The sequence below is a fragment of the Octopus sinensis genome, linkage group LG8 (genome assembly GCF_006345805.1).
Source record: "Octopus sinensis linkage group LG8, ASM634580v1, whole genome shotgun sequence".
NCBI lineage: Eukaryota > Metazoa > Mollusca > Cephalopoda > Octopoda > Octopodidae > Octopus > Octopus sinensis.
In genome coordinates this window covers 90,323,718-90,351,217 of record NC_043004.1, presented here as the reverse complement: position 1 = coordinate 90,351,217, position 27,500 = coordinate 90,323,718, and the positions used below count along the sequence as shown (strand labels likewise).

General features: G+C 37.5%; 1 protein-coding gene across 5 annotated transcripts in view; it reads right to left on the bottom strand.

Moving 5' to 3' along the window:
- LOC115215232 (focal adhesion kinase 1) overlaps positions 1 to 27,500 on the bottom strand; it is a 234,954-nt gene that overhangs the window by 204,102 nt on the left and 3,352 nt on the right. For 2 of the 5 annotated variants that reach the window (XM_036505579.1, XM_036505583.1), the window contains exon 1: positions 7,144 to 7,430. The exons of 1 other annotated variant lie outside the window; for it this stretch is intronic. In XM_036505579.1, the coding sequence (XP_036361472.1) occupies positions 7,144 to 7,302 (159 nt within the window). In that variant the 5' untranslated portion in view covers positions 7,303 to 7,430. Of the gene's footprint in view, positions 1 to 7,143; positions 7,431 to 27,500 lie in introns of those variants that run through there. 2 more of the 5 variants (XM_036505578.1, XM_029784463.2) reach the window with 2 other exon arrangements.

The following is a 27,500-nucleotide window of genomic DNA, read 5'->3' as shown; positions in this document are numbered from 1 at the left end:
TGTATTTGTCCCCCTAGCATTGCTTGACAACCGATGCTGGTGTGTTTACGTCCCCGTCACTTAGCAGTTCAGCAAAAGAGACTGATAGAATAAGTACTGGGCTTACAAAGAATAAGTCCCGGGGACGATTTGCTCAACTAAAGGCGGTGCTCCAGCATGGCCGCAGTCAAAATGACTGAAACAAGTAAAAGAGTAAAAGAGAGAGTGGTCCTACTCTCAGTTAAATATTGTAAGAAATAACAGTAAGGAGTTGAAGAGAATTGAGAAATTCTATTGCATGGTTAGTAGTAGCATTGTAAACTTCAACTACTGAGTGAATTGAATCGAAATATTTAGACTGGGTTGGAATTTGCTGAATGGCAATAATATATACAGCATGATGTCATTTTTTTTTTTGAGCTACAATTCAAAAAGCACATTGGGAGCACATTCAAAAAGTCATTCGTGGTTTCCCTAATTTTTTGAGAGGCAAGGATAAACTTCCAATAACATTTTGAGAAGTATTTACTGTTCTACAATTCTTCTTGTATTTCAACACTGCCGCTCTCAGCATTAGTTGATAGCTGACTATTATTACTCCTAATTGAAGTAAAACATTTTGCAAACTGTGCTGCTGAAATACCTCTATTAAGTAGAATTTTTATGCAAATTATAATTTGTGCTATTTCTTTTCCTGCTTCTCTCGGGGAATATCTCTTCCTGTTGATTCATGCATGATCCATTCTTCCAACACCAGTAGGCAGCCAATGCAAAAGTAGTAAAGTTTTCAGATGACCATCTCACCTTCCTTCAAATAGTTTTCTTGTACTTTTTACACGACTAAGTACTCTACCTGTACTTTCCTTTCCTCAATTTATAGTTATTTCTTTACTACCCACAAGAAGCTAAACATAGAGAGGACAAACAAGGACAGACAAATGGATCAAGTCGGTTATATTGACCCCAGTGCATAACTGGTACTTAATTTATCGACCCCGAAAGGATGAAAGGTAAAGTCGACCTCGGCGGAATTTGAACACAGAATGTAATGCCAGACGAAATACGGCTACGCTTTTCGTCCGGCATGCTAACGTTTCTGCCAGCTCGCCGCCTTTCCTTTCCTCAATTTATAGTGGAACAGAGAACACTTGGAGTTGAAAATATAGACTACTTTATCCTTTGCATTCATTTCATGTAAATATATGCAAATACCCTAGCATATGATTAATAATATGGGAACTTCATATGTAAATGTCTTTAAGCATAAAATGTGCATTCAAAGTGAATACTCTATAAAACTGCTCGTTCCTCTGACCAAACCAAAAAAAATAATCTATAGGCATATCATAATCAACTGCAATGTCTACTTTTCCATGCTTTCATGTCAGGCGGAAATTGAGGTAGATTTTCTATGGTCAAATGCCTTTCCTATTGCCAACCTTCACCTATTTTCGAAGCTGGGTAATATTTCTTCATGGCCATTGTTTTCATAGAGAACTGGAAATGAGGGATATCATTTGTACGACTGTGATGCTTGTTTGCCACTGTTGTGCATGCAAAGGAGAAAGAAGCCCCTGCCAATATGTGTGCACATATATACAAAGGTCTTTTTTCATTTCCATCTATCAAATCCACTTACAAGGTTGTTGGTTGGTCTAGGGCTATAGTAAAAGACACTTGTTCAGTGTCACACAAAGGGACTGAACTTGAAACCATGTGGTTGTAAAGTGAACTTCTTAACCATGTGGATAGGTGAAGCTTATTCAAAGCAGTCGGCAAAATTCAGGAGAAATCAGTGTGTTTGCACCGGGGTGGGAGTGGGGGAATGGGCCCTAAGAAGTAATATCTCAGCTGTGCTCTACATGCTAAATATACAGACTGCAGATTTGTATGTACATAATACAGTGAATTGAAAGATTTCAATCAACTATTGTAATGGGAGTTACCTCTCTTGCTTTTTGCTTTTAGATTTGAAGCACTTATATAGTTGGATTTTTTTCCTTCTAGCTGCAAGGATAATCTCAGTGAATTAACATTTTTACAAACTCACTACATATCATATTCATGAAAATCTACAACATGTGCATTAGGCAAGCAGAACAGTCTCAGAACATTATTTCTTTACTACCCACAAGGGGCTAAACATAGAGAGGACAGACAAGGAGACAAACGGATTAAGCCAGTTATATCGACCCCAGTGCGTAACTGGTGCTTAATTTATTGACCCCGAAAGGATGAAAGGTAAAGTCGAGCTCGGCAGAATTTGAACTCAGAATGTAATGCCAGACGAAAGTGGGTTTCAATCAGGGTTCCGCAAGAAGTTACAAAACTGCTAAAATCGGCAGTAATTTTTAATTCTCCTGTGTAGATATGTGTGCATAAGACTATTAAATTATTGCACAGGGGTTCCTCGAGCCAGTGGAATGCCTCCTTGGGGTTCCGCTTCAGCAAAAAGTTTGAAAAGCACTGATCTAGTGTATTTCGCTCAGGTGTCATCATCATTTAAAACCCATTTTCCATGTTGGCATGGGTTGGATAGGTCAATGGGATGTGATAGGCAGGAGTGCATTAGGACTGGCAGAGATAAGAGAGTGAGAAAGCTGTTGGAGGAATGCACAATTGCTGAGGCAAAAGAAGGTCTTGTGAAGCAACTACAGTCATTCAGAAGACACATTTACAACATTAACCCTTTCGTTACCAACCCGGCCAAAACTTCCTCTGGTTCTGTAATACAAATGTCTTATTTTCATAAGATTTTAATTAAAATCTTCCACCAAACCTTAGTCACAATTTACGTTCCTAACACTAGCTTAATGGTAACTAAGTTATTCTATTAAATTCTTTGTTTATATTTAAAATAATTGAAAGAAACACAGAGCATCTCAAAATATATATGGTAATGAAAGGGTTAAGTGGCAGTTTGCAGAGCTCAAGTTCCTGAAAAAACCCTGAAAATTGGTGAAGTGATCATTCAAGATTTTTCAGAAAATTTTCAACTGAAGCACCAGAAAGAAGTGATGGCAGCTCACTGGTCCAGTGACATGGTCACTCTTTTCACTGCTTTGTCTTACTTCAAGTATGAAGAAGGTGAGCTTGAGCATACATCATATGTAGTTGTTTCTGATGAATTGAAGCACGAAAAGTGCAGTATCAATGCTTTAAACACAGCGGTTATCAATGAGGCTAAGCAGTTAACTCAGGCCTCCAAAATACACGACTGGAGTGATGGTGCTGGCTCTCAGTTCAAAAACAAGTACACCCTGGCGAAGTTGCTTGATCATGAGCATGACTTTGGTGCAGAAGATTCATGGTTATTTTTTTGAGACTGCACATGGAAAGGAACCTGTGGATGGTGCTAGTGGCAAAGTCAAGTGTGCAGTTTGGAGATCTATTTTGCAAAATAAAGAGGTTGTGATAAATGCAAAAGAATTCTATAGTGTGACCAAGAAACTGTGCAAAAAAATTCATACACTTTTTGTTCCACAATCCTCTATCAACAGTCACTCAGAGAAGTTGGACTGATTGCAGGGCAATCCCAAATACTCATGCCATCCACTTTGTTGTAAAAGCCAATGCTGGTTCAATCGTCACTGCCATGAATTCCCAATTCAAAGTCCAAGCATCAAGCACAGAATTCACTTCGTCGCCAACACTTGAGCAAACTAGATCAACCCCAACAGAACCAGCAGTTCCTGTAGAGCCAGGCTCTCTCAACAGTATCACAGTGCATGTGGATGCAGTACCATGCTGTCAACTGTCTTTGCCAGTTCTACATTGGCAGGGCCCTAGAATATGTCTGATTAAGTTCAAGTTTCTTCATAGACCTGTTGTTGCTGGTATCAACACCTTTAACTGGCTCAGAAGGGATGGTATTGACACTTGTCATACAAATAATGTGTTCTATGGTCCTATCCAGTTGGTTGGCACTGGACTTTTTACAGTAGTTGAGCTAGAAAACATCAACAAAGCATTTGCTCTTCTCACAAAAAGCCACAGTAAAAGTATTTGTCGTACTGGAGAATGCAGGTGTCTCTTCCTTTTCAAACAGACCTTCGTCCCCAAGTGTGTTTTTTAACCCTTTAGTGTTCAGATTACTCTGTTAAATGTAATGCTTTTTTATTTAAATTGTTTTGAATTAATCATGCATTATCTTATAGCTTTGAGGTTTCAATGATGTGATTGTTTATTTTTAGACTGTCAATGTAGGTTAGGTGTGAGAGGCTGGATCTGGCCAGTTTGAATATAAAATATGTAGAATATATTGGGCTGGATTTGGCCATTCAAACATTAAAGGGTTAAGGATATTTTAAAATATTCTAGCTTAAAAGACAAAACTTATACCTCTTTGATTTGCAATTTGATGATTGATTTTTGTAATCAGTCAGACTTTGTATACAGTTATATATTTATTATATATAATTCATAATTTTTATATTTAATAACTACGCATTTTTAGAGCAAAACTGAAAAAGGGGCTAGAGTATGTAACACATGTATTTGGTCAGAATAACTCCATGTGCACAAAAAGTTTAGATTGAGTGTTCTTAAATGATTATTTATATTTTCATTTTAATTTATGCTCGTCTGTATATATATATTTATAGATTCCCATTTTAAATCTAAATGTAGATTTGCTACAAACTTTGAGGAAATTTATGAAAACTTTGCACAGTTGAAACAAATTTAGGAATTAAAGTATATTGTTGATATACTTGCAGTATAAATGTTTAATTTATAAGAAGCTATTGAAGTGGACACATTTTCACCTCTGCAACAGTATACTATCTTATAAAGTGCCGTCCCACTCAGAAAACCTGAAAGAATGGGATTTCTTTGTTATCTTTGACAAACATAAAATATTGCAATTCAGCATTCAATTAGTTTTTATATATTGTTCCAAGATTCAGAGAATTTTAAAATTGAAATGGAAGCTTTAGAAAAAGGAAATTTTCTGTTCCCTGTCCCGACAGCACACGTTTTGTGTTCTACAGCATCAGAAGATCATCATATAAAAAAAAGTCACACAGCCCAAACAGACTCAAATGTCAAAAATGTTGAGAAATTATTATGACAAAAACACTTCTGATTTTCCCTTCCAAAACATAAAAAATACTGTGGAATGTACCATATATGCACATACATAGTAAATCAAAAGATCTCTCAAAGAAGAGGATTCAGTTGATTGATCAACTGAATTATCTGGTCACTGAATTAGCATGCAAATGCCTGACCATTTCACAGAAATGTATATCCTTAATGGAATCCTCAGAGAGAATCAGTGTGACAGTGTGTAGCAAGGTTGTTCCTATAAAATTATATAGACAACCCATCTGGCGAGCTTCTTGACAGTTTCCATCACCTAGTGAACTCTTGTGAATGACATGTCCAAAATACCAGGTAACAGAATTGAACTTAGAACGAACCTCATGACTGAACATCTTAACCTTTTAACCATCGTATGTTCACAAATATTTTTTTACATATAAACACACATACACCTCTCTCTCTCTCTCTCTAAATATGTGTGTGTGTTATATTTAACGTCCACTTTCCATGCTGGCATGGGTTAGACAGTTTGATTGGAAAGGGTAAGCTGGAGGGCTGCATCAAGTTCCAGTCTGATTTGGGCACAGTTTATACACACATATATAAATGCAAATTATATATATCATTTGACATTTGCTTTCCATACTGGTATGACTAGGATGGTTCAATAGGTCAGAGGATCATCTTGCTTCAATGTATCACTTTTTGGCATGGTTTCTTACAGCTAAATGCCTTTCCTAACACTAACCACTTTAGAGTACAGTACAAAATGGCACCAGCACTACTGAGGTTGCCTTGCTGTCAGCAAGGCTTCTCATGCTCTGTAATACACACAAACTCATACATGTGTGTGTATGATTTTATGGGCATGCACACACGTGGGTGTTATTTGGTCATATATTTGTAAGAATGAGGAAATAATATCCAAAGCTGAAAACTGCTAAACATGCCATCATACTGATCGTTCAGCACGATACGGTATTCATATCATGATATTCGATATTTGTTATTAATACAAAATATTATAATTTATAAACATATCGTTGTTCCAGTCTTCAGAAATAAATGAAATAAACAAACAACACCGAGGTGTAGAGAAAATTGACCGAAATTTGCTCTCGTTTATTTTGTAGCTCAAGGGGTCACGAGCGACGAAGAAAGTCATCTGCTTTGGAACAAATAAATTCTACTAAACGCTTTGAGTACTTGCTCTGATATTTGTATATATGAGGGAGATGCTATCCAACTCCCTCATTCTGGAAAACAAAAACATGGAGAAGGGGGACGTGGAAATGAAAAGAAACTAATAATCACACAAAAGGTGGGGTTGCCCCAGTATTGCCACAACCCCTCTCTTATATTTATAAATATAATGACCAGGAAATTTATATCATCGTGGCATAGCTTAAAACGGTTGAGCCAAAAAAAATTGGTGGATGGGGAAGAAATATATTTAAGATAGTTTGCACTTTGAAAATGTCAACCTGAAAACAAAGAGAGAGCGAGAATTAGGAAGCAATGAAAGCTATTTGGCATTGTGTACGTCAATCTGTAGAAGGTAGCACAGGAAGGAATGAATGTCTTCCCGTTTTTACTAACAAAGACATGCACACACACAAACACGTGTGTGAGTGTGTGTGTATGTAATAGTGGGCTACCTTTTCCCGTCTCAAATGGTTGCCTCTATCAAACAAATGTGTGCGTGTGTCTGTGTATGGTACGCAAGAATTATTTGTAATGCACGCAAGAATGCATGTATGAATGGATGTGTGCGTCTGTGTTTGTGGTGGGTTAAGTAAGTAAGTATCCATCCATCTCGACGTCAATTCATGCAAACGCCTTTAAAAAGGTCAACCTGCCTAAATAAAACAGATGAAATCTGCAAGTTTTGTTTTGAAGGAAGATGGGGGGAAAAACCTGAGGAAAAGGGGACTGTTTCTTCTCTTTTCTGTCAGCTCATGTGGCTGGCTGGCTGGGGTTTTAGAAGCCAATTACACGCACGCACACAGGCATGCACAAACTGCTGGCGATATATAAATAAATAGACAGACAGACAGACAACAGATGCAAATACACATATATGCAAATATATACACCATCAAATATATATTTATATACCTCAGAGAGAGTCCGGGATATCCGTTTAGCTTGGGTTATCTTCACATTGGCCATGATTTGGCTACAACAGCAGAGTTTTGTAATCCAAGTCTGACGGCCGTTTTTCTCGATGAAGTCGGCTTCCACACTGAAGCCATGTCCCGGTTCAGGGAGGGACATAGCTAACCCAATGTAGTGGAGTAGCGGCAGCGGTGCCTTTGTCTCGCACTCACATCAGGAAGAGTCGCTTTTTTTACCTTGCCAACTCCTCGCAAAGCTCGACTGACGACGCCGCCACCGTCGACACCAACACCTTCGCCTCCTCACTCATATACACACTCCCCCTCTCGCCTCTACGGATGTATCTGCGTGCGTGCGTGTGTGTGTGTGTGTGTGTGCGCGCGAGATTCTGCATGCGCGTGTGTGTGTGTGCGTGCGTGTCTGTGCATGAATGTGCGCGCATCTGTGCATGAATGTGCGCGCGTCTATGTGTATATGTGTACGCGTCTATGTGTATATGTGCATCCGCAAGCGTACATATGTGGATATGATTGCATGTGTGTGTGCTCATGCATATGCGTGTGTATGTGGGTATGTATGTGTTTATGCACGAGCGTATGTGAATATTTGTTAAAATTTATAATGGTTGGTGTGACAAACTAGATTTATTTTCTGTAAATGAGTGAGGTACCAAAACAAAAACGAGGGTATGTCTATAAACGATATCAACACCGCTTGTTAATGGTGATGATGTCTTTGAAAAATAAACGTTTTATGTACACCATGTGTCAATACGACTGTTAAAAGTCAGCGATGGTTAAGTAGTAGAGGGTAGTAGTAGAGGGTAGTAGTAGCTGTTGTAATAATAAAATATATAATAATGCCAGCGACAGTAAGTGTTAGTGTCTTAAATATCTTACAAGCCAATATGAATGAATGACAGAAGTAGCAAGGAATGAATGGAAGACAGAACGAACACAAATGAAGAAAAAAAAGAAGTCAAGAGAGCAACATTTAAACGATGAAGAAGGAAGCTCTCAGTGACTTAGCAGTGGTATAATAAATAGTTAGTAGCAGAAGGAAGAAATAAGAGGGTGGATGAACAGTGGGGGGATGACGATCGCAGCAAACAATAGTGAAAAAAGTGCTACATGATCGTTTCCATCTGCTAGAAATAGCAGCCAAATCTAACTTAAAAAATCACACCCAACTGTCTTAGAAAAAATAAAGGAGGCGTTGGATAATACCAGTCTTGGGTGTGCAATGCTTAGGGAACAAGAGACGGGAGAGTCACGGCTGGAATGCCTTTCACTATGTCTGCTTGATCAGAGTTGACTTGTGGCTAAACGTCAATAGCAGCGGTAATGTATGTCATTGGTTCGATAATGAAATGACTACTTGGCCGCTGAACATGCTAGAAATAGCAGCTAGCTTAATCTTCCTGGAATCACTCATGAGTGTCATAACAGAGGAAGGACTACAGTAGCCGACGGAATGGTCACGGCTGGAACGTTATTAGTCAAAGGTTAGCAGCTAGCTTAATCTTCCTGAAATCACTCATGAGTGTCATAACAGAGGAAGGACATGTAAATGGAAGGACTACAGTAGCCAACGGAATGGTCACGGTTGGAACGTTTTTAGTCAAAGGTTTTCTGGATCAGAATTGAGCTGAATAACTAAACGTGCAATACTCTTACAAAAACACATATACACACACTCACACACAAACTATGCTATTGATTGTACACTAGACGTGGCATTATATAAAGTATAGGAGCCAAAGATGGAACATCGTGGTCGGTAAACTCGACCTGATTGCAATAGTAGCCGAATATTCCCCAAATCACATTCTACTAATCCATCTTTTTCTTGCTTTTTTTTAAGGTGGAGAAAGACAGTTAATTTAACGCCTATTGTATAATACTGCGAATGGTCACGGCTGGAACCGTCTTTGATTAATAGGTTTGCTATCAAAGAACAAGGTTGACCTGAAGCGAAACAACCACAACAGCAGCAGCAGCAGCGTCAACACAGTTTAAGATATTGTGAAAGTAAAGTTTCCTCATTCCAGCATGGCTAATTACTGTTGCAGCAAGGAAGACCATTCTTATGTACATAATGACAAGCGGAGTTTCTTCAAGACCACCCACTCTTACAATATTAGCTCTCTCTTTCTATTTCTCTCTCTCTCTCTCTACAAGCAGGTAGACAGATGCGAGGATAAAGCGAATAAAGAAGGGCAGCTGACATACGCATAAGAAAGAGTACTCAATAGAATGTAATAGAGTTTATTTGTATCAGGGTGGAATTCCGATTCACTACATCGCAACTCGGAGTTTCATACTCCTTGCAACCATTCAGAAGGAAAAAAAAATTTAAAGATTCATTGCCTGAATGAGCATAGCGAGAAATTAAGGGGCTAGGCACTGAATCAGAAGCATTTATCCTAAAATAAACACCCATATATATATATATATATATATATATATATATATATATATATATATATATATATGGGCACACGCGTGCATATACATAGATATGAGCGCATAGACGCACACACGTGCACTTGGGAAGAAGAAAATAAGGAAAATACATAAAGATAATAACGCTTGAAGGATTTGAATAGCAGTAGGTATACGTAGGAGTAGAGTCATGCGTGGTACCCACTATATGGCAAGTAGCACGACTAGAGTCGTGAAGTAGAACAGGAAAATAATTAATAAATTATGAAAATATCCGCCTCTCATCTGTTTCTCTACAGCTATAACCAAACTATCTCCCCTCTATCTTTCTCTTACAGAGAGAGAGAGAGAGAGAGAGAGATTGACATTCAATGAGAAGTCCTGGCTATTTAGTTGCCTACGTATCTCTTAGCTATCTGGGAGAGACTGTGAGAGCCGAGTAGGAAATGGAATGGAATGGTCTATGAAGTAGGGCCCTTCTTCATACCTATTTTAAAACTGTCTGTCGGGTTTTATATTTCGGTGAAAGGAAGAGATGTTACCTGAACGGAAAGGATGTTAATTTTCCATGCACTTTTACTGGGAAGGGGACTGACATTCAATATTAAGTTAGTGCTTGCAATATTTAATGCAAGAAGCATTAGAATGCTAATTAGAAATAATTATGGGGAGAAGAAAAAAATATTAGACCATAACTAACATATTTGTGTGTGTGTGTGTGTGTGTACACTATAGAGCAGAGTCAAAAACATTTATAGATGTCTAAGTATAGATATCTCTTTCTTTCTTTTACTTGTTTCAGTCATTTGACTGTGGCCATGCTGGAGCACCGCCTTTACTCGAGCAATTCGACCCCGGGACTTATTCTTTTGTAAGCCTAGTACTTATTCTGTCGGTCTCTTTTTTCCGAACTGCTAAGTAACGGGGACATAAACACACCAGCATCGGTTGTCAAGCAATGCTTGGGGGACAAACACACATATATATATATATATATACATATATACGACAGGCTTCTTTCAGTTTCCGTCTACCAAATCCACTCACAAGGCTTTGGTCGGCCCGAGGCTATAGTAGAAGACACTTGCCCAAGGTGCCACGCAGTGGGGCTGAACCCGGAACCGTGTGGTTGGTAAACAAGCTACTTACCACACAGCCACTCCCGCCATATGTACAAGTATTCTTTAATTTTACAAATATCTTAGGTAATAAAGTAGGAAAACACAATCTAATAGAAAGTTCTCGTGATTTTGCTGCACTTTTACAAATACATTAGAGAAGGAGTGTGGTTGGAGAGGACAGCAGTCGAAACAGAAGAGAGATATATTCTAAATAACCAGGTGGTTACCATCTTAAACCAAATTTCTGGTGACAACAAATTTAAGAAATTACAAAAGATACGTGAAGAATAAGCTTCACAGGAGTCAAAGTGACGACAGAGTTGGGGGTTGGCTGTTTTGTAGATCTCTCTCCAACCTCGACTCACCCAGAAGAAACAAAAGGTAATATGTGGAAGGACTAGGATTACAATCATTGGTGGTCAACTTGTTGTCCAGTTTAATGCCACCACCTGGTCCATGGGTGTCTTAAGAGACAGATACCAGTCTGTCACAAGCATTCAAGCCAGGTCTCAGGTTTGAGGACACATCATTCCAACTAGTCTCAAAAAAAAAATATATATTTTTTTTTTATGAGATTTAAGGAAATATTACACCCATAACTTTTATGCAAGACCTCCAAGACTGTGAGGCAGGAGTAAATGAGTTCCTCTGGCCAAATACCTGGTTCAAATGCTGGTAGCATGATGGACTTGCTAAAAGTAGCCAACAGCCCAGTGGTGGGCATTAAACCATGTAAGGGATGAAGTGTACCTCTGAAGAACATATACAGTCCATTTGGCAGGTTTTCATCAACTCAATTTCATTCATGAATATTTGGATGGCTTGAGGTTATGGTTTAAAAAAAGACAAAAAAAAAAAACTTACTCGAGGTATAACACAAGAACCAAAGCTGGAAAAATAACTGCAAAGCTAACTTCTTAGACATACGGTAAATGATGAGGACAACAACAAGGTCATAGTAAAAATTACACACAGAAGGATGAGTAAAAGCTGATGGCTGCTCACATATCAAAAACCATTAATTCATTTATTGATACACAAAAGCATCGATATAATAGTAATTAACATAACTTACAATATAATTGACAAGTAAGAAATATATCTGCTCATTTTCATATTACTGGTGATAGGTGCAGGAGTGGCTGTGTGGTAAGTAGCTTGTTTACCAACCACATGGTTCTGGGTTCAGTCCCACTGTGTGGCACTTTGGGCAAGTGTCTTCTACTATAGCCTCAGGCCGACCAAATCCTTGTGAGTGGATTTGGTAGATGGAAACTGTGTGTGTATTTGCGTGTCTGTGTTCGTCCTCTCTTGACAAGCGATGCTGGTGTGTTTACGTCCCCGTAACTTAGCAGTTCGGCAAAAGAGACTGATTGAATAAGTACTAGGCTTACAAAGAATAAGTCCTGGGGTTGAGTTGCTCAACTATAGGCGGTACTCCAGCATGGCAGCAGTCAAATGACTGAAACAAGTAAAAGAGAGAAAGAGATATCTATACTTAGACATCTATAAATGTATATATATACTAGCAGTATCGCCCGGCGTTGCTCGGGTTTGTAAGGGAAATAACTATGAAGCATTTTTAGAGAGTTATAGCCAAAAAATAGCAAAAAAATGGAAAAAAATGATGGTAAATTTTTTTTTTAGTTAAAAAAGGTGGAGTTGCGTCCCCTAGACAGTTTGCGGTTTGTGTTTCTGATTCTCGACCCCATGTCGAATTTATCGATTTTTTTCAGAACTGGGGGAACTTTTCAAAATTTTCGCTGCGTTAGTTTTGAATTATGACATTGGGCTATGTGTGTGTCAAGTTTCATCAGAATCGGTTGAAAATCGTGGTCAGGGTGAGGGTACAAGCAAACAGACACACAGAAACACGCACAGACAAACTGCCGTTTATATATAGAGAGATTTATATATTGCTGGTTTTTTATGAAACTTTTAAAAATGACAGTCTAGCTCTGATTCCACATGCTTATGGCATTACACGAGAAACAATAAATCTATCTGCAGTGGCAGCCATTCAATTTTGACATCAATCCAATGAGAAGCAGCAACCAAGTCTTCTTCAAATTGCACCCTACCATCTTAAAAGAATAAAAAAATATTGGATAACATGGGCCTAAAGACATTTCAACTGGATAGCCAATGAAAGATTCCTTTACATGTAAAGGTTCAAACTACAAGTAAATGTAGTTAAATTCCCCTCAGATCACATCACATCTTAAAATAGTGAAGTCATAAGTTGTAAACTTTACTAGATACTGTTATACTTTGAGAGGGCAATGCAGCCACTTTTATTAATTAGGTAATTAATAAATTAACTAGTTTGTCAATATACTGTTTAGGTCCTGAAAGTTCATTGCTTCAAAGCCACATTCTCATTGAAATACACTGCCTTTATTTCAATCAATTTTGACACCATCCGAATGTGGCCGATGCCAGCGCCGCCCCGAATGGCTTCTGTGCCAGTGGCACATAAAAAGCACCATCCGAACGTGGCCGTTGCCAGTGCCGCCTTTGCTGGCTTCCGTGCCGGTGGCACGTTAAAAGCTCCAACCAATCGTGGCCGATGCCGGACCCCCCCTGGCACCTGTGCAGGTGGCACGTAAAAAGCACCCACTACACTCGCAGAGTGGTTGGCGTTAGGAAGGGCATCCAGCTGTAGAAACTCTGCCAGATCAGACTAGAGCCTGGTGCAGCCCCTGGCTTCCCAGACCCCGGTCAAACCGTCCAACCAGTGCTAGCGCGGAAAACGGACGTTAAACGATGATGATGAATAAGCTAGTAAAACAAATTTGTCATTATTAAGCTGGAGTTTGTAACTTGACATGAAATTTTAACAGCAAGATTTAGATCACTTCAACCTTTTAACATTCAGATTATTCTGTCAAATACAAATGTAATGCTTATTTATTCACATTGTTTTGAATAAATCACGCATTATCTCGTAGTATCAAGATCTTGATATGATTGTATGTATATTTTTAGAATGACACTGTAAGATATATGTGAGAGACCAGATCTGGACAGTTTGAACATAATAAAATATTTGGTCCAAACATGGTGGCTTTAAAAGCTAAAGGGTTAAAATAGGAAGATTTGCATCTCAAAACCAGGGGTGGTCTCAGGCAAGTTCATATCAAAAGAGTTACAAAGTTTTCCTGTATGGGTTTTTAAGGGACTTCTCTACTTCTATTCTATATGATCACTGACTGCCAGAAATAACCAAACCTCCCTCAAATTACTCTGAAACATCTTAAGAATAAGAATAATGTGGTTTTAGATTACTATGTCTCAATAAAAGACATGATGGTCATGGCTGGAAGATACACAACAGTGTAAAGGGACAGCTAAATACTGCAATGCATTTTATTTGGAGTCCTAATTCCTACGTAACAATAACATAGCAAACAAGAACAGAAATTCAGGACAAGGGAGACTGCTGATTAAATTTGGGACAGAACTTGGTACTTTATTTTAATGATCCCAGATGGAAGATAAAAGTTAAAATTTATCTCAGTTAGAATTGAACTTAGAATCTAAATAACCAGAACAAATCTCAATTAAATAGACATATGATTGTACAAATCTCAAATAGACATATAATTGAAAATATTCCAACCATGACTATCCAGTCTCCTTTTCAGAAATATCTCTAACTAGAGTATCTAATGTGTCCACTTTTTTCAGATGGTAGGATGTGACTTAAAGCAATTTGACTGCTATATTTACTAGGTTGAGGGATCATTTAGTGGTCCCCTTAGGTGTTGGAGTAGGTAGTGACAAAAAGTAGCTTTCTTCCACAAATTATAAGGATAAACAAATTACAAGGGATTAAAAGACAGCCGCTCAGATAATGAAGATAACAATAGATAATCTTTGTGAAAGTAAAGGATAGAGTTAAAATAAATAGAAAAGGAAAAGTCAGCTGTTATACAGAACATGTTAATGCTCTAACCATATAGATGTATATATAAGCCGCTTCATGTGCAGTCTTAAGAGTGGCTAATAAACAGACTTAATACAGGGGACAATTGGTGTCGTAACAACTTAGCCCCAGGTTAAACCTGATCAAGTAGATATAAGGCTAAAAGCATTCCAGCTGCAACCATCCAATCTCTAGATGAACTGGCAGATAGAATACCTAATGGAACTCTGATTCTCTGCACTCTAAGTTCAAACCCCACTAAGGTCAACTCTGCCTTTCGTCTGTTTGTGGTTCACAATAAAGCACCAATACAGGTCAGTGGATTAGTGGAACTGTAAGAATACCAAACTGGATTTCTTGCAGTGCTTTATGTTCTGAGTTTATATCCTACCATGGCCTATATGAGTGGTAGACTCAATCCACTGTCTGCTATTTGGATCCTTGGGTGTCTTTAGTGAATTCTTTTTGTTGCAAGGACTCAAGTTAGGCCTAGAATTTGCAGATATCACCATTATCCTGCTTGCCAGTCACAGAAGCCCTGTAAAGGGTCAGGTACACTGTCTTTCCTTTTGACAAAAGAATGGAAGAAATTTATAATCAAAAGAAGATTATCTAATATGCATTTTTTTAAAGACAGTATCATTTGGATTGGAGAGGTACTTGGCTGCTGTATTTAGCAAGTTGAATGATCATATAAAGTCATTCTTCTTAGGTAGAGGGGGCAAGTGTTGATGCAATACAACAGTTAAAATTCAACAAAAGGCGGCGAGCTGGCAGAGTCGTTAGCGCGCCGGGCGAAATGCGTAGCTGTATTTCGTCTGCCGTTACGTTCTGAGTTCAAATTCCGCCAAGGTCCACTTTGCCTTTCATCCTTTCGGGGTCGATAAATTAAGTACCATTTATGCACTGGGGTCGATGTAATCAACTTAATCCGTTTGTCTGTCCTTGTTTGTCCCCTCTGTGTTTAGCCCCTTGTGGGCAATAAAGAAATAACAACAGTTGAAATTCAACAGACTTACCAGCTGTCGTTAAATGTGTTGTTGCAGGCAGGAGTAAAGTCATTGTTAAAGAGGAGAAGGATGTGAGGGAGGGGGTAAACAGGGAGGAAGGAGAAAAAGAGAGAGAGAGAAAGAGTGGGCATATTTTTGATTTAATTAACCTTTAGAAGGACAAAAGTCAAAATTTTATCTGGCTGGATTTGAAACCAGAACTCAGAATATAACAAAATACTACAGGTCACTCAATTCCCCTACCACTACCCTTAAAAATTATTACAATGTCTGAAATATGTATGAAAACTAGTACCCAGTTCGTGGTTCTTAAACTCAATGAAGTCCAGGGTCAGAGAATGCACCCCAAGAAAGTGAAGTGAAAACAGGGGTGGAAAAAATACTTAAAGGGAGGGAACATGAAATATTTTTCCGTTTTAAAATCTGAAAGAAAAATTATAGTTTTTATTTTAACAAGTTGTAAGTAGCTTTAAAATATGTAAAAATTACTAGTGGAAATGATAAATCTAGTAATTAGAGCAGAAAAGACTTCTTTTTTTTTTACTCCTGTATCTGGATGGCTATAAACAACTCTGAGAATAGATAAAGATTTGCTTTAAAGAGTAGGAGGAGGAAAAGCAGATGGTTTGGAGGTCTTGGGGTACTTGCTGCTGTTTTCAAGAAGTAGGTGAGGAGAGGCACAGGTCACAGAAATAGTTGAGAATAATTGTGATAAGAGATAGTACATACACATATGTTTATTTGGAGAACATAAAATAATTATCAATGACTAAAACAATATTATCATATCCTGTATATGGCTTTCTTGGTAGAGAATAGTGAGTTTCAGGTTCTCCTAACTTCTTTGGAAATAAAAAGCAAATTGGTCTTTAAGTTTTTTTCAAGGGCCAGTACATATAACAAGGCATGAAGCATAGATTTAAATTCACTGATCAGATGAACTCAGGGAATGTAGAATATACTCTTACGGGCAATTACACTCCCAGACGATCAAGTGAATACTTGGAATACAGAATATACTATCTTAGCTAACTACATTCCCAAATGATCAGGTGAATATACTAATACAGGTAACCACATTTCCAGATGATCAGGTGAATATCTTATAACAGGTAAAGACATTCCCTGATAATCAGATGGATAGAAGAAATAAAGAACAGTGTTCTACCTCAGAAACCTCAGTGTCATTCTCATCATCATTATTCACTGTCCATGTTCTATGCAGGTATGGATTAGATGGTTTGACAAGATCTGAGAGGTTAAGGACTATATTGTGCTCCAGTATCTGCTTTTGCAGGTTTTCAACAGATGAATGACCTTCCTAATGTCAATCACTTTACGTGTGTTGGATGATTTTTTCATAGCACCAGCACTAGTGAGGTCACCATGTAACTTACAAGACTAAGATCCTCTTTGACTGAGTGGAGCTACAGTTGAGAGAGGGGCAGCTGTATGCCAAACAACAGGTTTCTTGTTGTAGAAGACTACATTGTTACTCACTCGTCTGCCGTTACGTTCTGAGTTCAAATTCCGCCGAGGTCGACTTTGCCTTTCATCCTTTCGGGATTGATAAATTAAGTACCAGTTACGCACTGGAGTCGATATCTGTCCTTGTTTGTCCCCTCTGTGTTTAGCCCCTTGTGGGTAGTAAAGAAATAATTATAGAAGTGTGTGAGAGAGAGAGAGAGAGTGGGAGTGAACTAATTAAAAATAAATGAAGCATATTTGAATTTAAGACTAGTGAACATTCCATTTTTGATTCTGTAAGACTGGGTTATGTAAATACTGTGAATGTGCATTCAGTATGAATCCTTGTACCATTAGTAGTTGATTACTATTTTAAAGCTAGCAGAGACACTAGCTGAAAGAGAACTGGAAACTTATATAGAAAAGTTTCAGTCATAACCATAAAAGTTCCTTTAATGACCGATAATGGTTTTTGCAAAAAATTGAGTTGTACATTCAGCATTATTAAAAGACTTCACAGAAACTGGCTTGTGGGGCTCTATTTTGCTTTTTACAATTGGTCACTTGTTAAAGATTCAGCTCTTTTACTCTTTTACTTGTTTCAGTCATTTGACTACGGCCATGCTGGAGCACCACCTTTAGTCAAGCAAATCGACCCTGGGACTTATTCTTTGTAAGCCCAGTACTTATTCTATCAGTCTCTTTTGCCGAACCGCTAAGTGACGGGGACATAAACACACCAGCATCGGTTGTCAAGCAATGCTAGGGGGACAAACACAGACACACAAACATATATATACATATATACGACAGGCTTTTTCAGTTTCCGTCTACCAAATCCACTCACAAGGCTTTGGTCAGCCTGAGGCTATAGCAGAAGACACTTGCCCAAGATACCACGCAGTGGGACTGAACCCAGAACCATGTGGTTGGTTAGCAAGCTACTTACCACACAGCCACTCGCGCAATTACAAAGAAATTCCCTCGCTAGCTGATATGGCCCCTATTTTCTTTAAAATAGGGATGCATGTTGCAAGAGATTTACCAGTCGCAATGAGCATATTCAGTGACAGTAAAAAAAGTTTCCCTTCGTGTGATTAATGTGACCCCAATTTTCTTTGAAATAAGGATGTTTGCAGCAGGTAAGTTTAGTAAGGTTCAAAGGCAACATGAAAAAAGTTCCCTAGCTGACTCACATGGTCTTTACTATGAAAATAAAAATATTAGTCACCAGAGATCTGAATGCTACATCTGCCAGCTTGCGTAACTATATAGACACATACTAGGCAGTTCATGTCCCCCTGCTACAACTTCAAAAGAGATTCAAGAAGTGTTAAGGGTGATCTGGTGGCTCCATAGTCCAAATTAGGTATCTTACCTAAAAATTCATAAATATATATATATACACATATATATAACAGTAGGCAGTTTGTTGGTAGGGAAGATCTGACTGCTACATTTTATAAATTAAAGAACTATGTAGCCAAACCATTCTTTGATTTAAATGGCCCTACTACCATTTCATAGACAGATGGGGGAATTAAGAGAGAGAGGGAGAGAAGAGGTGGTGGTGACAGATTTAGCTCCCTACATTAGGCAGGTTGAATGAACTACTTAGGAAAGTCCATCCCCACCCACTAAGTTAGGCTTGATACTATTTTACCATTTACTTCAATGAAGCAAGATCTCTTCCCTCACTCAGTGCACAGAAAAAGTGTCAGAATAGAAAGAACTGAATGACAAAACTTCTCTTCTGAAAAGCATTGAACTTCAACGATAATTTGATAACCATAGGTAACCACCAGAGAATTTAAACACCATACCAGAACTTGTTCTCTTATATCAGAGATAAAACTTTCCTCAAAATGAATATATTTTCTTCTTTATCTCTCCACCCTCTCTCACATCTGTCCTCTTCAGATCAACAACAGAACATATGCCTTGAGCTACTTACAAATAACCTTATATCATGGAAAAGTTCTAGATAACATTCTTCTCCTACACCCAAAAACTTCCGTTGGAGATATCACATCAGTCTCTCTGATACAATTTTTGTAGTCCTCGTAATAAATGTAGCTCATCCTTACCCACTCCACACCTGACATTCCATCCTCATTGAAGAGCTTTGCTTATTTAACTTTTAAAATTACCCTTACTATATCACATTTCAATGCCAATTGATGAAAAGGTTATACACAAATTATACATTATAACAACAAAATGATTTGGCTATTTTATTACCATATTTCTATTGAAATAAACTGCTTTTATTTTCGGTTGATTTTTAAAATAACAAGAATCTTGTAAAAAAAAAAGTCATTATTAAACTGGTGCACATGAAATTTTTATGGTTTTAACTTAGATCACTTTAAAACAAAAAGTTTGTATTATAGGAGTCAGGGGCAGTCTCAGGTAGAATGAAATCAAAAGGGTTCAATGAGTTAGGATGAAAGATGGGAGATTTTAATTTTTGAGTTTGAAATTTTAAAAACTGACATTTAAATCTGAAGCAAAATTTGACTGAAAAAAAATTCATAATTAAAAATGTAATACTTCTGTAAATCATAACCAGATTATTCTTTTTAAAAAAATTGCATCAAACATATTTTTACAAAATGAAAATCTAATTTGAACTCAAAAGGAAATTTAATTTGATTACAAACTGAAATTTCGTCAGTTCGTTTTAGCTTGATTTAAAATTAAATTGATTCAAATATCAATCTTAGTTTGAAATTATTTGTATTTGTGTATTTATGTGTGTGTGTGCATTCTCAATTTAAAACTATTGAAAGAAAAAAAAATGTTTTAATCTATTCATTAAACTTGTAATTTTCAGAATTATTAACTCATCTTGTTGTTGGGGTTATCCCAACAAGTTGTGAAATTATGCTAATAGAACTTGCTGTGGAGAGACTGCCCCAATTAAAAGTTCAATACTGCAATCTAAGTTGAAGTGGCAGAGTGGCTTCAAATCCACTTGCTTTAAAACTTCCAGGAAGTACTTGACCATAAAGGTCTAGGGCAAGTTTGAGAGAGCAATTTTTTTATAGATCAATGGCAATAACCCAGTCCAATGGAACCAACCCTCATCTTCACAATGTATATTGACAATAGATATATCTGTATACTTTGTTTTGATCAGTTCAATCACCAATCATCAGAGTACTTTACCTCGGAATGTATAGATTCAAACTGAATTTGAAGTAGAGTCCAGTATTCCAAAGCTAAGCTTTGAGCCAGGGTTAGCATCAGCACTTCAAAACTTCAGTGCCAGTTGAAAGAAATTCTCAGCTTAGATATCAGACATCTAAATGTTTGAGATGAATTGTTAACAAGATTATAATTTTCTAGAATATTAACCCTTTCATTACTGTATTTATTTTGAGATGCTCTGTGTTTCTTTCAATTAATTTTAAATAGAACAAAGAATTTAGTAAAATAACTTAGTTATCATTAAGCTAGTGTTAGGAGCATAAATTGTGACTAAGGTTTGGTGGAAGATTTTAATTCAAAACTTATGAAAACAAGACATTTGTATTACAAAACCAGAGCCGGTTTCAGCCGGTTTGGTAACGAAAGAGTTAATCTCATTCTTAGATTGTATATTTACAATGTATGTACACCATATTTTGAGCAATTCAATTTCCTGGCTATGTAATCTACCTGGTCTAAGACAAGATTTTGGATTTAGTTTATTCCTGAATAGGTAGTGATAAATTACTTAAGAATAGAGAGTGTAAATGAGTTAAGTAATCAACTGAGCATTAACCTTTTAGCATTAACCTGTCGAAGGTGCAATGGTGATGCTTATTTATTCACACTGTTTTGAATTAATCAGGTGTTATCTTATAGCTTTGAGGTTTCAATGATGTAATTAGAATGTAGGGTAGGTGTAAAAGGGTGGATCTTGCCAGTAAAAGGGTAGATCTTGCCAGTTTGGACATGAAACTGAATAGTAAGAAGACAGCAAGAAGACATTATGTAATCTTACAGATTACATAATGAAGAATTGAAACATAGTTAATGATGATTGGGTGGGGGCAGAATTAATGATCAACACATTATCATAATCATATGATAGTCATTAGTTGGATGGCTTGATGGGATCCAACAAGCCATAAAGTTGTGTCAAGTTCCAATGTCAGTTCTAGCATGATTTCTTTAACTAGATGCTCTTCCTAATACCAACCACTTTACAGCTGGTGCTTTTCATGACACCAGCACTAGTGAGGTTGTTAAGTAGCTTGCAAGACAAAGAAAAAAAGACGCCCCTTCAACTGAGAGGGTTGTGATACTGGGTGAGGTGTGTATTGTGTTATATTCCAATATATGGGTATGTGAATGTTTTGATAAATATCAGTAATATACTGAGAGTGTGTTCAATTAATTGTATCTCTAATTTATTGTGATAGAGTGTAAATGCTTGCATTTGAGTGTACACCTCTGCTAAAGGCATCCAAAAGGCCATTTAGTGATGTTAAATTGGATAAAAATAGATACAATTCCTGTGGTGGACATCCACAGTTTCTGTTTAAGAAATTTCACTTGAGGTTATGATGTCCATGGTTCCAAGCTATAATATCAAACCTAAAACCATGTGACTTATAAAGAGAATTTCTTAACCACATAGCCATGCCTTTCTGCCCTAAATTAAGATTTAAAAAGTGAGAACAGTAAAACCACCTGTCAGTTGAAATGTTTACATCTAGAAGGAAATACTAAGAATGTCTCGAAATGTCAATGGTAGAATGACCTAAATCATCAAATTCCAACAAATCATAAATCACTAACAAAAAAATATATGAAAATATACATGAAGAAAATTTTCAAAACAACTGAACGTCAACCTCACCAACTCACTGGTCCACAAGCATGTTTCTTTTCTCTGCCACTTCTACCACAGCTTCTGCTTTTCTGAACTAACAAGCCGGGTACCACCTCCATGTAAGTATACCCAACGCACCCATCTTCCCTCCTCATGTCATCTTTATTGTATCCTGCTACCAAAACTCAGCAGTAAGCACTTTGCAAACATCCTGAAATATCCCCCCACCCATGTTTTCCATACAGGCATTAACCAACTGAAAGAGATTTCAACGGAACATCAACTGCACCCACCTCGTTAAGTTATGGGTGTTATACTTCTTCCTCATCTTAATAATGGTTTTCTGAAAAGTCAGGTTTGCAATAACATATCCTAAAGTTGTTTTAGTTCACACCCACAAAAATTTCAAGACACGATCATCATCATGATCGTTTTATCATCTACTTGCATGGGCCAGACAATTCGTTGAGGCAGATTTTTCTACAACCAGATACCTCTCCTACACCTCACCTGTTTCCAGGCAAGGCAAATTTCCCCCATGTGTATACACACCACCACCAAAGGGTTAACAGAATTAACATTTGCCACTGGATATATTCGCTATACATACTGATTAGTGTATAAACAAGTCTTTAACCCTTTTAAAACCAATTTACTTAAGACTGCTCTTGGTTTTATGATACAAACTTTTCTATTTTCAAATGATCTGAATTAAAGCCTACCCTCAAAATTCCATGTTTATTTCTGTTCCAAACCTCAGCCTTAATAATTACAAGGTTATTTTACTAATTTCTAAATTATTTTCAATATTATTTGAAACGGTGTATTTTAACGAGTCAACCTAGCTAAAACCAAAGTCCTAATAAGTAGGAAGGTAGACAAATCACAAACGTCTTCAGGTAGATGGACCTGCTCGATCTGTAGAAAAGGCGTAGGTAGAAACTATGAGATGTACCAAGTGTAATCTATGGACACATAAGAGGTGCAGCAATGTCAAAGGAAGGCTAACTAGGAAAATAGTTTTTGTATGTGGCAGATGCTCAGAGAACAATTTCCACCATATTCCAGGGAGAAAAACTAGAAATAGTTGATAGCTTCCGTTACCTAGGTGACCAAGTCAGTGGCAGAGGTGGGTGTGCTGAAAGTGTAACTGCTAGAGTAAGAATAGCCTGGGCAAAGTTCAGAGAGCTCTTACCTCTGCTGGTGAAAAAAGGCCTCTCGCTCAGAGTAAAAGGCAGACTGTATGACGCGTGTGTACGAACAGCCATGCTACATGGTAGTGAAACATGGGCCGTGACTGCTGAGGATATGCGTAAGCTCGCAAGAAATGAAGCCAGTATGCTCCGTTGGATGTGTAATGTCAGTGTTCATACTCGACAGAGTGTAAGTACCTTGAGAGAAAAGTTGGACCTAAGAAGTATCAGTTGCGTGTGCAAGAGAGACGTTTGCACTGGTATGGTCATGTGACCAGAATGGATGAAGATAGTTGTGTGAAAAAGTGCCACACCCTAGCGGTTGAGGGAACCTGTGGAAGAGGTAGACCCAGGAAAACCTGGGACGAGGTGGTGAAGCACGACCTTCGAACTTTAGGTCTCACCAAGGAAATGACTAGAGACCGAGACCTATGGAAGTATGCTGTGCGTGAGAAGACCCGGCAGGACAAGTGAGACCATAACCCATGGCCTCTACCTGTGATGTAGCCAGTCCACGTATGCATACCTTTCCTTCTTGGGACACAAAACTCTACTTGTGAAGACCTGTTGAGGCAAGTGAGAATCAGAATCAATATCGAAATCGATCAACATCAATGGTAATTGTAGCTGTGATACCAGTGCTGGTGGCACGTAAGCGAAGCGAACCATCTGAACGTGGCCGTTGCCAGCGCCGCCCTGACAGGCCTCCGTGCCGGTAGCACGTAAAAAGCACCATCCGACCGTTCACCAGCCTCTTCTGGCACGTAAAAGCACCCACTACACTCACAGAGTGGTTGGCGTTAGGAAGGGCATCCAGCCGTAGAAACATTGCCAGATCAGACTGGGCCTGGTGCAGCCTTCTGGCTTCCCAGACCCCAGTTGAACCGTCCAACCCATGCTAGCATGGAAAGCGGACATTAAATGATGATGATGATGATGATAACAAAAGAGTTTAATGTCTCAAGGCTACCACCTTTAGTAAGTTTCATTTTCTCAAGTTTGTTATTGTATTTTCTTTTTACACTCAAGTATAGTGTTACCCAAACCCAATGCTTTATATTAAATTTCTGTCATTATATAAGAATATTGTAGGCAGAACACTCCTCTAATACATTACCCTTTATCCATACGTTAGATATATAAAACATAACCACATTTCCATGTTAGGGATGGGTCATCTTTGTTTTATAAAATGGCATTTTTTAATCACTGATCTGTAAAGTAGAAGTGGAATCTGCTTAGCCAGACAGACTGCTTTGTGTAAAGGTATGTTCCCTTACTTGCCAGTTACATCACAGCAACTGTATAAGGGTTTCAGAACTGGTTAGTTGAGACAGGCACAAGCAAGACTGCACAGACACACACTCACATGTTTTAATCAAAACAAATTGTCAAACAGCTCCAAACAATAAACAGATATATAGGAGAGTGTGTGTGTGTGTGTGTGTGTATGTGTGTGTGTATCCTTGTCTTGACGTCATATGGTGCTTGTAAAAAAAATAAACGATGTTTGTTTCCAGCCTTTTGTGAAAAATGTCTGGTCAAAGGGAAATTTTATCTTGCTTGAAAACAGGTAAGTGTTGATGACAAGAAGGGTATCTGGCCATTGAAAATTTACCTGAAGTTCTGTCTAACACCTGTAAGCATGGAAAAGTGGATGTTAATTATATGTATGTGTGTGTGTGTATGTGTGTGTATGTATGTATGTATGTATCTATGTAATGTATTCAAAATGTTTTTTAACATTCAAATTTAATACCAAGAGGCATTTTAGTCCAGACCACTAGTAGTACTACTTAATAATATTTGTTTCTAACTTTGGCACAAGGCCAATGATTTTTGATACCATTAACTTGACCTCAAAAGGATGAAAGTTTATCACAACAGGATTTGAATTTAAGCCGGTGGCCACAATCTCTGCACCCCCCCCCCAAAAAAAAACCCCCACATTATCACTCTCTCTCTCTCTCTCTCTCTGTCACACACACACAGAGCAACACACACCTCATCTCACTCTCTCAGTCAAATCACATATTCACTGAAAAAGGTGAGAAACAATAAACAGAAAAAAATGTACACTGTCAATCTCTCACACATACAAACACAACACACACTTTCCGTCTCACACACCCCATTCAACACATACACATGTCCTCTCTCTTTCACTTTATGCTGACTTCAAACAAAATGTACATTTCCACTCACAAAAATAAACATATTTTACCTGTAAGGTAACAGCTGAGCTGCATGCACACACCTTTGAGTTCAAACAAAAGATTGTCAAAATGGCTAAGCTTTTACCAAATTTCTTATATTTCAATTTTTTTCATTTTTATGATATAATTGCATTCATTAATACAGAGGACGTAATTAAACTAATTGCAAATTAGCAGTGTCATCAATTGGGGTTTTTTTTTCTTACCTCAACGATGCCGGTAACATATATTAAAAGTCCCCTAATAGAACTATATTCATAAAAATGTATAGAGCTACATTATCACCCTCAAATTTGAGAAAGAAGCACTCATAACTTTTTTTTAAACTTCATTACATGAGATTGGTACCATGAAATTCTTCAAATTGAGCTGTATCATTTAAGCTTAATTAAAATATAGTTTGTTTTTAAAATGAAAAGTTTAATTATACTTAAATCCAATTTAATAGTTATTAGTATTTTACCTCAACATTTTTTTTACAAATTTTACCTCAACATTTTTTATCAAAATTTTTGTTGCATGGGATCCAAACTATGAAATTGTTCATGCTTCCATCTATCATTGAAGCTAAGATAAATATATTTTGCTTTTGAAATAAAAAAAGTTATTTAGATCTAAACTCGATTGGAGGCATTACTCTCCTATAACGTTGCTACAAATTTTGATGTAAACTTTTTCCTACTGGACCAAATCTCAATTTTTCTTATGCCAAAATGTAGCTAGGGACCAGCCCTCTTCAAAAATGTTAACTGTCTTCAATTTGGTTAAGAACTGAATTAGCGACAAAGTTCTGAAGATGCCGCGTGTGAGTAAATTGCAGCCTTAAGAATATTATTCAATTTCTACTGTAGTTAAATGATACACTTTCATCAACACACTGGAAGAAATCAGCTTCATTCAAAACTGATGAAGAAGAGGTTCCATCAGGTTAAAAATGTCCAAGACATGATAACACACCAAGACTTCATTCATCAGAAGTCAAGGGACCATCACTACAGAGCTGACACTATTTTATCAAACTCTGAAAGAATGACAGGTCAAATCAAACCTGGTAAGGTGTGAACTTGGGCAAACAAAAAATACACAGACCTTTTTTCTTGAATCCCACACCATCCATCGATCATCTCTATCACTATCCCTGATAGAGTCATAGGTGTAGGGTCCTCAGGCATCCACTCTATAGGGTACTAAAAGAAGCATCACTTTTTGCTGACCCAGTGCAAATACCAGCTTTGTGTCTGGCACAAATAAAACTGCCACAAGCTGTAATATGAAAAGGGGTCAAAAGAATAGCTATACTGTATTGTCTGTCATATTGGTTAACAAGGAATGTATTTGGATCTTAGGTAGAGAGGTCCATTTGAAAAATATATTGCAGTCTCCACTCAATGTTGGTACAACCACCAATGAGCCTGCAACATGAGGTGGAAGCAAAAAGAGCGTATGTCCTAGAATCCTGATACTGCTCAAAAGCTACTAAATTCTCACCTTAATTTTTTTATGTTTGTTTAGTGTCACATATTTAAGACCTACCTGTTTTTAACTCAACTGACAAAGCAGAGTGCTACAGTTATTTTCTGAAAACAAAGACCCACTCTGTTAGCTGTGGAGCAGGTTGAATACAATAAAATAAATGAGTCAAAACTTATCAGGTCAGGTATTTATGACCAAAGCTAGAGACACAGTTTCAATCCTAGGATAAAAGCATTTCCGTTTTATTCACATGCTTTCTAAAATATATAGGAGTGTACACACAGATTTTTTTATATGCACACACAAACACATATAAACATGCACATTATATATATATATATATATATATATTATATATATATATATATGCATACACATACATATGAGCACGCTTATATATATATATATGACTGACAAAGAAAGAGTATGTTGTCGGAGCCTCATACATTGAAACCAACGGGCGAGTCCATCAAATATATATATATATACACACACACACACATATACATATATATGTCCATGCATACACACACACACCTGAGGCCTTGTTATTGCAAAAAAAACTTCTTAACCATCCAGTCATACAATGAAAGGACATTAAATAAAACATCCTCCTCAGTTTATTTCCTCATAACTCTTTAAAACTCATTTCTAAGTGACATTTTGCAGAAGTACATTTT